Here is a 13,657-nt window from a genome sequence, read left to right on the forward strand (position 1 = left end):
CATTGAGTGCTTGGGTCTCCTCTGCTGCTGCCAGATTCCATATCATGTGGACATCAGGAGTCCCTTCTGCACTTATAAGTGAACTTGGACTGCAGGTGCTGAGTGGGTGCATCCCCAGCAATAGGAGCATGCGCACAGCGCCAGGTGAGTCAAGTATTTACCACCTGTATATATTTTTGAAATTCTTCACAACAAAAAAGATCCCCTTTGGCGCTTTCCTATTTTGTTTATGTGATCACTAAGGGAACAATTGATCCTTTCAGGTGTATCAAAACATTTTACAGCAGAATGTAAGGGCAACAGTCTAAGACCTTAAGTTGAAGAGATGTTGTGTGATGCAACAAGACAAATCCAAAGCACATAAGGAAAATCAACTAAAGAAAGGTTGAAAAAAGAAATTAGTATTTTATAATGGCCAAGTCAAAGTCCTGCCCTAACTCTATTGAGATATTTTGGCATGACTTGAAGAGGACAAGAAGGCTGCACATGCAAGGCATCCCAGAAATATTGATAAATTAAAACAAATTTGCTAGGAAGAATGGTCCAAAATTCCTCCTCAACATTGTACATATCATCATACTTACAGTCACAGGAGATGTTTGGTGGAGGTGCCTACTGCTACAAGTTATTAAATTCAAGAGTTCACTTACTTTTTCTGCTTGTACTGAAGATGTTTACACAATGTGCTTAATAAAAATGAATAGTACAGCAGTTTGTGCTATTGGTTTAGTTAGTTTGCGTTTGTCCATATTTGCAACTTGGATAACAATCAGAACACATTTTATTAGTAACCAATGCAGAAATCAGGGTGATTTCAAAGGGTTCACTTTCTTTCTCTTGCAACTGTAATTTGACTGTGCTTATTCCTTTATGTGAACAACTTGACTTCTTTCCCAACTCGGAGCTGTCAGTCATTTGTCAATTTTAACTGACATGTAAGATTTTTCTATTTTAGTACAATGATTCTTTAGCGAAATGCTTCGCATAATAGGAAAGCATGTAACAGTACTGCATAGCAAGGACAAAAGAACCTGCTCCATACACAAAGGCTAGACTAAACCTATAATATTAGGTAGGCAGGGCACTGTAGAAAACAGCAAGTGACACAGTCCAGGGTGGAAAAAGCAGGGACGTTTTGTCCTTGTTTGTGCAGATTACATATTCATTGATGCAGTGGGGGTCATGATTAAAATAAAATACAGCCACATTAATGCTCCAAATTGTTTTGCTTTTGCATCAAACAAAGAGAAAGCTTTCTCACAGTTTTTCACGGCAGGCATAATGGGCATCCAGGCTCTGATTTACCGCACGTCCTGCCTTCTGCAGCTCCATGTTAAGTTAGAATATCAGCATGGAAGGTCACACAGTGGGAATGACCTTTCACTAATCACTACACATCAACTACTACAGGCAGAGCTCATTACAGAGAAATTCTTCAACTCACAGCCTTTCATATAGAGGCCAGCTTTGATTTTTGGAAACTAAAAGATAATTTTCTATTTCGGGGAAAGTGAGGAAAGAAAAATGAACATTTATTGTGTAATTTTGTTGTCGGGGCTTCTTCTGTAACCGGTCCACTCTGCAAGCTTTAAAATGGATTGTAATCCCATATTGACTCTATGCCTGTAATTTTAGTTTTTGCCAAAGAAGGTCAGAACATTCTTCTTCCCAGCGTTCACTGCTTTGTGTAAAATACCTGCGTTGTCACTAAATGGGTTGCCAGGACATTGCAATTTCCATAGAAGTTAAACCGAGGTCCTGTGGTTGTTTTGTCGTCACCATTATTAGAATATGATGCAGCTGCAGGGACTAAAAGCTCTCCTGCCTTTTACAATTGGTTGCTTAGGACAAATGGCGGGTGACTAATGCAGGATAAACTACTTGTTCAACCTCAGAGCAGTTGGTTCAATTTTCCATTTCTAAGAGAGCAAGTGTTTCAATTGAGAATTTAACAGAGGGGTGTCCCTTTTTAACAGAACATCATTAGTGCAAAAGAACTTAAGAGCTGGAGAAAATAGGGCATAATTGGCTAAAATTAAATGCTTTTTTCTCCACTTACCAGCCATTTGCTGAATACCGCTAAATGCACCCAGGTTACTGGAGGAGGTGGCTTGCTGCAGGAGCTGTACATAAAAGAAGAAGAAATCAAGCAATGAGGCATCCACAATGAGACAAATTGGCTGCTTGATATGCGTTGTTGCACACAGGATTTTTTTTTCCCATCCTATTCATATATTCCATTTCTTAAAGACTTTTTGCTCATGGATGGACAGGTTGTCCCCTGGGTCGAAGCTGTAAATCTATATCAATGTCTAATCTCTGCATAGAAAGGCACACACACTAGAGGGACTCAATAAAGTGACTGCTTTAAAAACAATCAATTTAGTCTTTTTAACAGCCAGGTGTTAAATACATTTAAACCGACACAGCGCGACTAATTAAAGCCCTCTGTAGTATTGTAGTTACCATAACTCATCTTTAAATATTATTCTCATTTTTCCCGCTTTCTAAAATATCTTCTTTCCAGTAAAAGACTGAGATCTGAGCTTCTGGTGCACTGGATCGGCACATACAGGCATACTATACACTTATATGATGAGATGTTATAAAGTTTTAACCATAGAAATATTTAAAGCTCTTAAGTGAATATTAAATTGGAATTAACTATGATTCACTAATAAACCTGAAGGCCCTTTGAGTTAAAAACTAATTACTCATTAAATGTCAGCGTTGCAGAAAACTAGTTTTTCGGTTTACATGTTATTCTGCATTTATAATTTTCCATTCCTCTTTATGTGGAGTTCTGCTGTCTAATTATAAGCAGTTAGGATGTCAGGAGGTGTTTCTTTGTTACAATTGTGTAGGCACAATTCTTGCAGTCTACTGATGACTTTTCCTTCCTAACCTCTGCACCTTTTGTTTCACTGTGTATCACATATTCTAAAGTAATGGGCAGCTAATTGGGTTTTTAATAACTTTTAATATTATTGCTATGTATATCACAGAACTAACCAATAGGGTAATTACAGACGCAATAAAAAAAATAAAAATTGCTTAAGGAGAACAAAAATCTTTACTTTGTATGAATCCATTAAGTTTTTTTTTCATTAAGAATACCAGGGCTTTTGAATTAGCTGCATAAAACAGTTTTCTTTCTCTACTGCATCCACAGAACTGAGGCTGCAGACCAATGTACTTGTCTACCCATGTCTTGTAGTCTGTACAATGTATAGGATAGCTGTATATTGCATAGAAAAGGTATACTTGCAGCAGCTATGTCACATACTGACACAGAAGAACATGGCGGGAGCTAATGGGTTAGTAATATTTATACGTAGAGCTTTTCAATTCTGTGGACACCAGAGAGTGGGAGGCAATTTCTTTTAATTCATGTAAGTTAAAAGCCTTCTCAGAAAAAGAGCACATGGTCCATATAGTCTGCTCTTATAATATTTCTTTTCTATTTCGCTCTTAGGATAGATCTATACTTATCTTAGGCATGCTTGAATTAATTTATTGTTGATTTTCCAACCACGACTGCTGGAAGTTTGTTTCAAGCATCTACTATTTCAGTAAGGGCTCCTTCAGAAGAACGTATTTTTACAATGTATTTTGTGCGTGGCACATCCTGTACCAAGCTGCCATAGCCTTCCATGTTGCTGGTCACACATATTGCATGGAATATGTGCGCAATAAAGATCGTAGCATGTTATATCTTGGTGCGCATTGTATGTGCATATACACCAAGACTGTGCATGGCTATCAGTGACGTGTACATGTGGGTGGCACACAGTGAATTACGCATGTGTGAAGTTGTCCTCAGTAATAGACTTGGTGTAAAAAAAAATCAAGCACCTAGAATGAAATGTTATATGTGCGATTGCAAATAAGTGATTACAATACTAGAGCAAAAGGATAATTTATTGGTTCTGACAGACACAAGAACCTATATCGATGTTGCCACCTGTTTCTAGATGGTGGACAATCAAACTATTGGAGCTGCTTATGCTTGTTGGATGGTCAGATGATCCTCTCTACTGTTGGTGTGTAGAGGGTACCCTGAGCCCGATTGTCTTATGTGCATTCCCTTACACATCCATGGGTCCCAACACCTCCTAACAGTCTGGTTAGAACGACGGCCCAGGTGGCGGACAATTTGTCAATAGGACCATCCAGCTTCTTGCATTCCAGTAATGCGCCCCCTATCAACTGTTAACTGGGTGAAATCTTTTTGATTGTGTCATAGGCGTTTAGTTGTCAACCAGCTCATAAATGGAAAAAGAGGTCACTACACACAAGTAACCTCTTGGAGCTTTTTTATAGGCAAAGAGTGAAACCACTTTTAGGGCCTTAGATGACAAGACCGTTCATCTAATCACACTGCAACTCTAATCATTTGGGTATCTGCCTGAGATGTAACTGCATGCCGAGATTTGCAGCAAAGCCACATTTCCGTCTGGATGCTTGATTTTTTTCTTGACAGTGAGTTGTATTTTCAGGCATTACTTTTAATCATTCTCCAAACAAATTTTAGATTGTCTCAACTTGTTCTAATGTTTAGTTTCTTCTTAAAACACGTCCCTCTTATTAATAACCAAGAGACTAAGATGACTATTCTAAATTCGAAACCTCTTCAACTACATTGCACATCACATTTAAGATAAAGTGTGCAAACAGAATGCTGTTACTTACAGCAATGAGCTACAATCTGTGTAAGCTACATGTGTCATCCTATTGGGTTGCTCACTTTTCGTATTCATTGAGAGAACACTGACAAATTCTAAGGGTCGTTTGGTGCTGTAAGGCCAGGTGTTCCCTCAGTGAAAAAAGAACAAACTCTATGCACATAGGCACATATACAGGATCTATGTAATATCCATCACCCATAGCATTTTACAGGCCCAAACAGTACCACCATGGGTTTCTAACACATACTTTACTATTGAGGTATTCTTCCCTAAAATACAACTCTTAATCAAGAATCATATTTGGGCATGAAACATGTTGTTGAAGTTCTCCTGCTAAAAAGTTCTGGATTATTTCATTCCAATAATATTAATTCCCACTGAGGTTTTGGTCTCCAGAAAATACCAGTATACATACAGTACTTTACAGACAGTATTATTATTGACATCTATGTAAATGACTTACTGCTAAATACTGTGGTGTGAGTCCTCCGAGTCCAGTAAGGTTCCCCCATGTGGCAGTATTAAGCTGTTGCATTTGTTGTGCTAACTGTTGCTGTAGACGCCTCTGTTCCTTGTCTTTCTGTGTATCAGCAAATTTCACCACTATTGGTGAAGAACACCCCTAAAATGGGACAGACCACAACAAAATGTATATAACAACTAATACAGCACTGACTTCATGATTGCCACTTTTCTGCATAGAGTGTAGGTTACTTACTGGTGTCCACATGACTATACTTAAACACTTCATGGTGCTGGGTATCTTGTAGAAGTACCTTAGTATGTATAATGAACATTGCACATATAGTATTAAATAGGATATGGGCTCTATTCCACTCTACAGGTCTTTATTGCAGGTATAGAAACTCTAAGCTATATGCAATAAAAAAGCATGATTAGAGATCCTATGGGGTGAATTGTGCCGTTAACTAAAAAACATAACAGCTAGATAATCCACCTGATTGTCAATATCCATCTCAGATCTATGACCAGCTTTATAGTAATGAGTACTCCTAAAATATGTGTTGATTGCCAGCCTAACTCACGATTATCCATTTAATGAAAAAGAGTAAAGTTAATAATGAGGGTACAAGTCATGTGGGTGAGATGTTAAAAAACTCTCCTTCACGTGGTGTGGATTCGAACAGGACCCGCAGTGTATTTGAAATATGCTGCAGAATCTAAATCTGCAGTACATTCATTTCTGCTGCAGATTTTTGCTGAGGAGAGTGGTGGTTGAGAATAGTGGGGAGAGTGGTGGCTGTAGGATGTAGGGAGACAGTAGTTGAGAATGGTGGGGAGAGTGGTGGTTGAGGATAGTGGGGAGAGTGGTGGCTGTAGGATGTGGAGGGATAGTGGTTGAGAATGGTGGGGAGAGTGGTGGCTGTAGGATGTGGGGGGGGGGGCGGTGGTTGAGAATGGTGGGGAGAGTGGTGATGGTAGGCTGTAGGGAGACAGTAGTTGAAAATGGTGGGGAGAGTGCTGGTTGGGGATAGTGGGGAGAGTGGTGATAATAGGATGTAGGGAGACAGTAGTTGAGAATGGTGGGGAGAGTGCTGGTTGAGGATAGTGGGGAGAGTGGTGACGGTAGGATGTAGGTAGACAGTAGCTGAGAATGGTGAGGAGAGTGGTGGTTGAGGATAGTGGGGAGAGTGGTAGCTGTAGGATGTGGGGAGATGGTGGTTGAAAATGGTGGGGAGAGTGGAGGCTGTAGGATGTAGTGGGACGGTGGTTGAGAATGGTGGGGAGAGTGGTGGTTGAAGATAGTAGGGAGAGTAGTGTCTGTGGATGATGGAAAGAATGGTGGTTGAGGATGGTGGGGAGAGCGGTGACTGTATAGTACAGGAGGAAAGCAATAGCTAAATAGCAACATTTTTTTTTGAGGGGGGGGGGGAGGCCTGTTTGAATTCTTGCTATGGGGTCCCAAGAGTTCTATGTTTATTTTTAGATTTAGCCACGGTGGATTTGCTAAGTATTTGCTGCAGATTTTCTACTATGGAAAGCCCAGAGCAAATACACAATGTCTGAAAGCTGCATAAAATAGTCCAGCCACTAGGCATGAAATGCATGGTAGGAAGCCAGGTGGTTAGACCCTTAATTAATGATAGGAGCTCTTCCAATTTGGGTCTACATGGCAGTACCTACAAAAGCCCACCAGGGTTCTGAATTTCTGGTCTATTAAGAATACAGTTTTCGAGAACAATACTAAACTTATACACGGATCCTACTTGCATCTAAGTATGTATATATATTATGTATACACACACTGTTGGAATTCACTTTAAGCATTTTACCACTCTGCTGTCTGAGGTTGTTCAACGTAAATACCACTTACAGGTTCTGAAAATATATTAAAGTAAATACTTCCAATTAGAGACCTGCCACTTGTAAGATAATTTGAGCTAAAGAATCAATGCGTTTGTGCCAGGGAATGATCTCCTATGATTTATCTATTTTGTACGCTGCCTGCCATAAATAGCAGTAATTATGTAGTACAATCAGGTATAAAAGAGGTTTATCTTATGGTTTGATAACAGACAGATGGGGCTGTTTTAGAACAGAGCAAAAGAAATGATCATAAATACATAAACTGTAATACAAAACAGTTTTCCTCACTATCTTGACTGTAACCTGACATCCCATTTCTGGAAGCTCCCTCTCAATGCAATACATAAAAAAACAATTTCTTCATTGTATACCTATCCTATTCATTCTTCTCTGTCTGCTCCATATTTCACAAGTTTGTGAATTTCAAAAGCAGATGCCATTATCAGAAATGTAATGACATGAGAAAGTGTTTTGTTGTTGACTGAAATATGTTTAGAGAAATGAGATATACAGGAGCCATGCCTAGCGTATATATTATAGCTTACAAATGGTGACATTAGGCTGTATTTTGTTAAGCCTGAGGTTAAAACACAATGATGTTAAAATAAAAGCAATTAACATATTAACATAAAGGGGTTGCCCCAAGATAAGCTCGGTGGGGTGCAGACCTTTGTGACTTCGACTCTTGTCAAGAACAAGAGACCCACAATCAACATTCTTGGCCAGAGAGGAGGGTGACATGAAGCACTGCTCCACATAAAGACTAATGGGATGATTTGTATCAGCACACTCTTTCTAATGCTCACGTTTACTATGTGGAAAACAATGGACCATGCTCATCCTACTCTCCATACAAGGACCTTACTTAGGAACTCTGCTTGTTGGTAGTTAACAGGGTTTGGACTCTTAACTTGGCTTTATAATCTGAAATATAGGTCATAAAAAGTAATAATATACTTTATATAAATTTTTTCAGCATTTTTTTAGGCTCATGCGTTCTTTTGCAGGTATTTTTGGTGCCTTTTTTCATACATTTCTGGCATATGTTTTTCAAGTATTTTTTAAATATAGAGAACTCTATGAAGAACTCCTTAAAACACCATACTACTTAAAACAAAATGTGATTTGTATAAAGAATGAAAAAAATCTAACTAAAAAAAACCACAAAAAGTACTGTTTGTAGTGGGTTTCATATTCCCTTACTGGCTTATAGCAAACATCAGACTGCAGTGTTCTTTGCTATAAAAAATGACAGGAAAAATGCAAGAAAGAGGTACCCTAAAGAGGTTTATCCATAAACATTACCCATGCTTGTCTGTCCATCAGCCCCGTAAACTTTGAATGGAGTGGCGGTGTGTATGCTTGACTGACGCTCTATTCAAACTCCTCGCTGCGATTATATGCTGAGGAAGAATTGTGGGACTGAGGACCCCCATTCCAGTAGGGAACTCAGCAACCATAAATCTATCACTTATTCTGTGAATCAGTGATAAATAAAGGTCATTTGTAGGAAAACCCCTATAGGGCACAGTAGTGTATTTTGGGCAGTGTACTGTCAGTGTTAATCCATGGACATCACACAGCACCATTATAGGCTTATGAGGACATGCACATTAACATTTTTTTACATGGACCGATGGTCCTTTTGTAAAAACTCATGGCATATCCTATTCCTGTCCATTTCAGGGATGAGAATATTGGACATGTCAATGTGCTTTCTCTGTGTAAATCGGACAGCACATGAACTTGTGCCCATGTGCTGTCTGATGCCAGTTGTGCCCGGGCTTCTCAAATGCAAGTCAAGCACATGGCTAGCCTGCACCTAGCCTAAGGCACACAAAGACTATTGGTGCAGTGTAGGAACATGGATGATTCAGAGTGTAATGCAAACTACTGTCTTCATCATTGCTTCTTACTCGGAATAGCCTCTAAGCCGTCATTGTGTGACAATTGTACATGTGGGCTATATTTGTTGCCTCTGTCTTACGAACGTGTACCGATATGCTAACATTTGGGGTCCTAATTTAAGAAAAGCTGTCCAGTAATGCAATAACCAATATTGTAGCTTAACTAGGATTTAAAAAATGGTAGTCATACCTTACATGGCCCCAATTACTATTTTATATGTGACCTGTGCAGGCATATCTCACCACCAATGTAGCAGTTTTCTAGAAATGTGACATTATCTAATGATATTCCCCATTCGTATATACGTGCATAAAGGGAAATATGGTAGCTCACAAAAATGACTTTGCCTGACAAAAACTGTTTTATCATCACACTTTTGTCAATATAGCAGATATAAATCTATGAAAGCCAAATTTAGCTAATCTGACCTAAATTCTCTAGTGGTCAGATAGTGTTATTTATCAAGAAGTATTATATCCCATTTATATGCGGAACAAACTCTACTAGACTGTCTATCCAAAGGCTTTACTAATTCAACTGTGGTATGGAATTTATTAACTTCATGCTCTCCTTCATTCGTTATGTCCTCTATAGAGAAAGAGCGGAGGCTGCACAGTTTACAGTAGTATTAAACACAGAAAATACCAGCAGGGTTAAAATCACATAGGGATGTGTACACTGTTATCTCAGGAAGCAAACCTGCCATCAGGATAAATGACAGACTAAGTACTTTTCAGGCACACTTTGGACACAAAGCACTTTTAATGGGAAATGGCTAGGCTCCAAGGGGTTACAAGTTCTGTATTAGTCACTGCAATTATCAATACTAATTAGTGCCTCACATTACAGAAATGCCACAAGTAAACACATTTAATTAATTCCCTGTTAGCCAGACTGTGTACTTCCTGATCTCCAATGGATACAAGGCAGAAAGTTCTAGAGAAAATAAAACAACATTCTGCATTTGTTCAGAGTCTAAATGACCAATTCATAATACTAAGGGGAGGTATCATTAACAAATTGTACAGTACTTCCCCTATTCGAAGCCTTTTTCTTTATTTGCAATTTAGTAACTATGTCATTGTCACTCGATCAGAATTTTAGAACATCTTCCAGGTTTCAAATATTTTCCATGGAATGTTCTTTACTTGGAAATATCCCTGACTTTCCCCAGTGGCCAACCCTATGATATATTCTGCTGCAGTTCCTACCATTTGCTCTTATTCTACAAGCTTTAGAGTTTCATCAGGACTAAACTTGACATTAATGATCAAATTAACCTGGCATGTTGGTTATTGAGTTCTTACAATGTCCTCTGAGACAGAACCTGTGCAGAGGCGCACTGACTTGACAACTGATTTTACTTACAAATGTTTGAAAGCAATAGCTATTATGCAAGTCTTCCAATTGCTAGTTCCTAGTTCACCACCCTGATGAGAACCCTGTACATTTCATATTAGATGCATGATTGGAGGGCTGCTTTTTAGGCAATCAGTTTAGCATTAGTAGTAGCAAATCCACACTATTCTTTGTATCTGTATCCTCAGTCTCAGCAGGGCAGCAGAACTGGTATTATTATAAGAAGGCACATCCTGTGACAGGTAGTGTGGTAAGAATACCTGACAGTAGGAGCAGGGAACAAGTGAACATTGCATTTCATGCCTCACATAATGTGATTTAAAATCTCTCCAGCCTTCATAATCAGGATCTAACATAAAACTATAGCAATATCATATATATAGGCTGTATATATACCGGTATATATATGATATAGACTGGGAGGAGACTTGATAGCTGTCTACAAATATCTGAAGGGCTGTCACAGTGCAGAGGGATCAACCCTATTCTCATTTGTACAAGGAAAGACTAGAAGCAATGGGATGAAACTGAAAGGGAGGAGATACAGATTAGATATTAGAAAAAAACTTTCTGACAGTGAGGGTGATCAATGAGTGGAACAGGTAACCATGGGAGGTGGTGAGTTCTCCTTCAATGGAAGTGTTCAAACAAAGGCTGGAAAAAATATCTGTCTGGGATGATTTAGTGAATCCTGCACTGAGCAGGGGGTTGGACCCGATGACCCTGGAGGTCCCTTCCAACTCTACCATTCTATGGTTATACACACACTGGTTCACACCGCATTTAAGTGTCACCATAAAACTCAGGCACTTCGTACTTGCACTGAATCAATACTGAGTCCACCTCGGAATGCCATATGGTTTTATGGTGTTTGGAGGGTTTGCGTGTCTGTTTGTTTTAACCAAATTACAAGCATGTTATACAGGCCGTGTTAGCAACCATTTTTGAAACTAATGTCATGGGTAGATAAACATACATTTTCAGATAGGAGATAGCTTCAAGTAACCAGGGACTCAGAATTCCTGCAGAAAGGCCACCTTCACACAGGGCATGACTGTCATGGAAAGCAAACCAGGAAGCAAATATGCCAAAAATCCGCAGTGGGCAAATCCACACCAAAACGGTGCCGATTTTTTCTGTGGATTTTGCTGTCGATCTGCCACAGGGTTTTAACTCTTGTAGTTTAGGGATTGCAATTTGCAGCATAAATGTCTATGCTGCACATTTAGTATCTGCAGTGTTTTTCAAAAATTTTTTGTGGGGATATTTTTCACTCTATGTAAAGGAGATTTTTGAAATCTTCTCTGTATGGCTTATATTCTAAATGCTGCAGGATTTGTGCAGCAAAATCTGCTACAAAATTCCCTAGGATTTATGGCGTGCGTAAAGGCGGCCTAACTAGGTATTCTAAATGAAATGGAAAGTGCTCCATAAATCTTTCGATCCACACTTAACTAAGGCTGGGCTCCTATATATCCAACCAGTGTTTGCACAAAGGAGTTGAACATTGCTGAGGCCATTTTGATGTTTTTTTTGGCCCAGTCCAGCATCCATAACCGGACAGAAAATGCTGTGGGCAACAATTTTCTATATGGTGCGGGAGGACATACAACACCAAAAATGCTGTGCTAGATGCCTTGAACTGCCCCATAAAAAAAAGCCAGAGGACCAGATATATGTGAACCCAGCCTGTGAATAATAAAATCTGGATATGTTTTCCTAAAATTGGAGTTGTATTGGGGTTGGGTTTAGATTGTAAGTGGCGAATGGTGTTATCTGCTAACTGTAATCCCTGAGTATGGTAGTCCATGGCCGTAAAATTCAAAAAATCATTTTTCCATGTAATTGTTTGGCCAAAGAAGATGTCTTTGACCAATTAATCCTTGGAATGCAGTGTATAATATGCATTGTGCATGTAAATGGACTGAATTTCAATGGTAATGTGTGATTTTCTATAAAAACTTGCAATTTTACAAGAAAAGATGTTGATTGAAAAAATACAATACGAACATGAAATAAAAACAATTAAAGGCGTTATCCGGTGTTTTAAATTTCTTACTGGAATGCGTAGAGTTGGACTAGCCACTTCCAGTTGCGTTCTGACAAGATGTCACATGGTATTCCGGCCACCCTTGTTGGTGACTTCATAGCAGAGTGATGGGCTGTTGCCTCATTAAAATAATTAGGCAAGGCCCTCTTTCTATCAATGCGTCACTCTCCTATGACATTACTTACAATGGAGGACACAATACCATGTGAACTCTTGTCGGAATGCAACCGGGAGTGGCATGTACGATTCTGTGCACCCATTAAGAAATTTAAATAGCCGGATAACCCCTTTAACTATTCTGCTTTTCACTTTCTTTTCAACAGCTAATAACATAATAGTCTTAAGTAATACAATGATAGTTTCCTTTATATTTTACTAGTGTTCTCTTCTCTATTTTTATGTGTGTTGCTTGGAGACAGTTTTATGCCTGGAAGACTGGCTCAGTGCTTCTAAACTGGAAATACGGGCTGAAATCACGATTCTCCTAGCTAAGCATTAGAACTATGACAGCGTGCATCCAACCACACAATATACATTCTCTGTAGAGAAAGAGGGTGAAGTGAAAGCAATGGAACTATCTTAACGTGATTAGCATTTCAGTTTTGGCACCAATACACAGTTTGGCAGTATGTCAATTGCACAGAACATTTTTCTACATCTGTGACTTTAATTAGCTCATACCTTAAACCAGAAAGCACTTTCCTTAAAATGTGGAAAAGTACCGTGTTCTCTACATTGTGCATTTGGTGATGATGGAATGATTATTGCACATTAATATAATCCATTTCATTACAGTTGAAAGGTCATTCAATATACTGTAAATAAACCAGAGCTTTCTACTGGATAGCGAGCTGGCATTGATGAATATATTTTACTATAGTACATACTGCTTGAATGCATTACAGGGACAGTTTTAACTGTAGTTGTAGAAAACTCATTATCTGTCTTAATTCTGTCAATAACTTCATAGTTTTTGCTTTAAAGCTGGATTAACCAAATACATTCCACATAAACTGGATTTACACAGCATTTCTATGTATGTGAAGCCTTTATATTCTTGGATCACATCTGGATCACTGAAAATGGCATCCAGATAGAAGCCTGGATGGCACCAATGCTTGTCATTACTGAAACAGAGATCAATAAGGTCGCCATATTAGTAGGTCTCCGTTCCTTTCCAGCATTTGTGCCAGACACAATGGCATAGTCTGTCTAGCACAAATGTCAGAAAGTAAGGTAAACTTGCTTAATCGGAGACCAAAGTGTTCTCCATATCACTAATGACCGCCTATGGTTTCGACCAGGGTTCCATATATATGCTGTT

At 38.9% G+C, this 13,657-nt stretch overlaps 1 protein-coding gene across 17 annotated transcripts in view; it reads right to left on the bottom strand.

Moving 5' to 3' along the window:
* Positions 1 to 13,657, bottom strand: part of CELF2 (CUGBP Elav-like family member 2) — a 474,578-nt gene that overhangs the window by 50,730 nt on the left and 410,191 nt on the right. For all 17 annotated transcript variants that reach the window (XM_066592081.1, XM_066592080.1, XM_066592072.1 and 14 more), the window contains exons 7-8: positions 5,152 to 5,310; positions 2,060 to 2,123 (exon numbers count right to left, since the gene is read on the bottom strand). In XM_066592081.1, coding sequence (XP_066448178.1) covers positions 2,060 to 2,123; positions 5,152 to 5,310 — 223 coding nt within the window. The remainder of the gene's footprint in view (positions 1 to 2,059; positions 2,124 to 5,151; positions 5,311 to 13,657) is intronic.

Source organism: Eleutherodactylus coqui, chromosome 2, assembly GCF_035609145.1.
Source record: "Eleutherodactylus coqui strain aEleCoq1 chromosome 2, aEleCoq1.hap1, whole genome shotgun sequence".
Classification (NCBI taxonomy): Eukaryota; Metazoa; Chordata; class Amphibia; order Anura; family Eleutherodactylidae; genus Eleutherodactylus; species Eleutherodactylus coqui.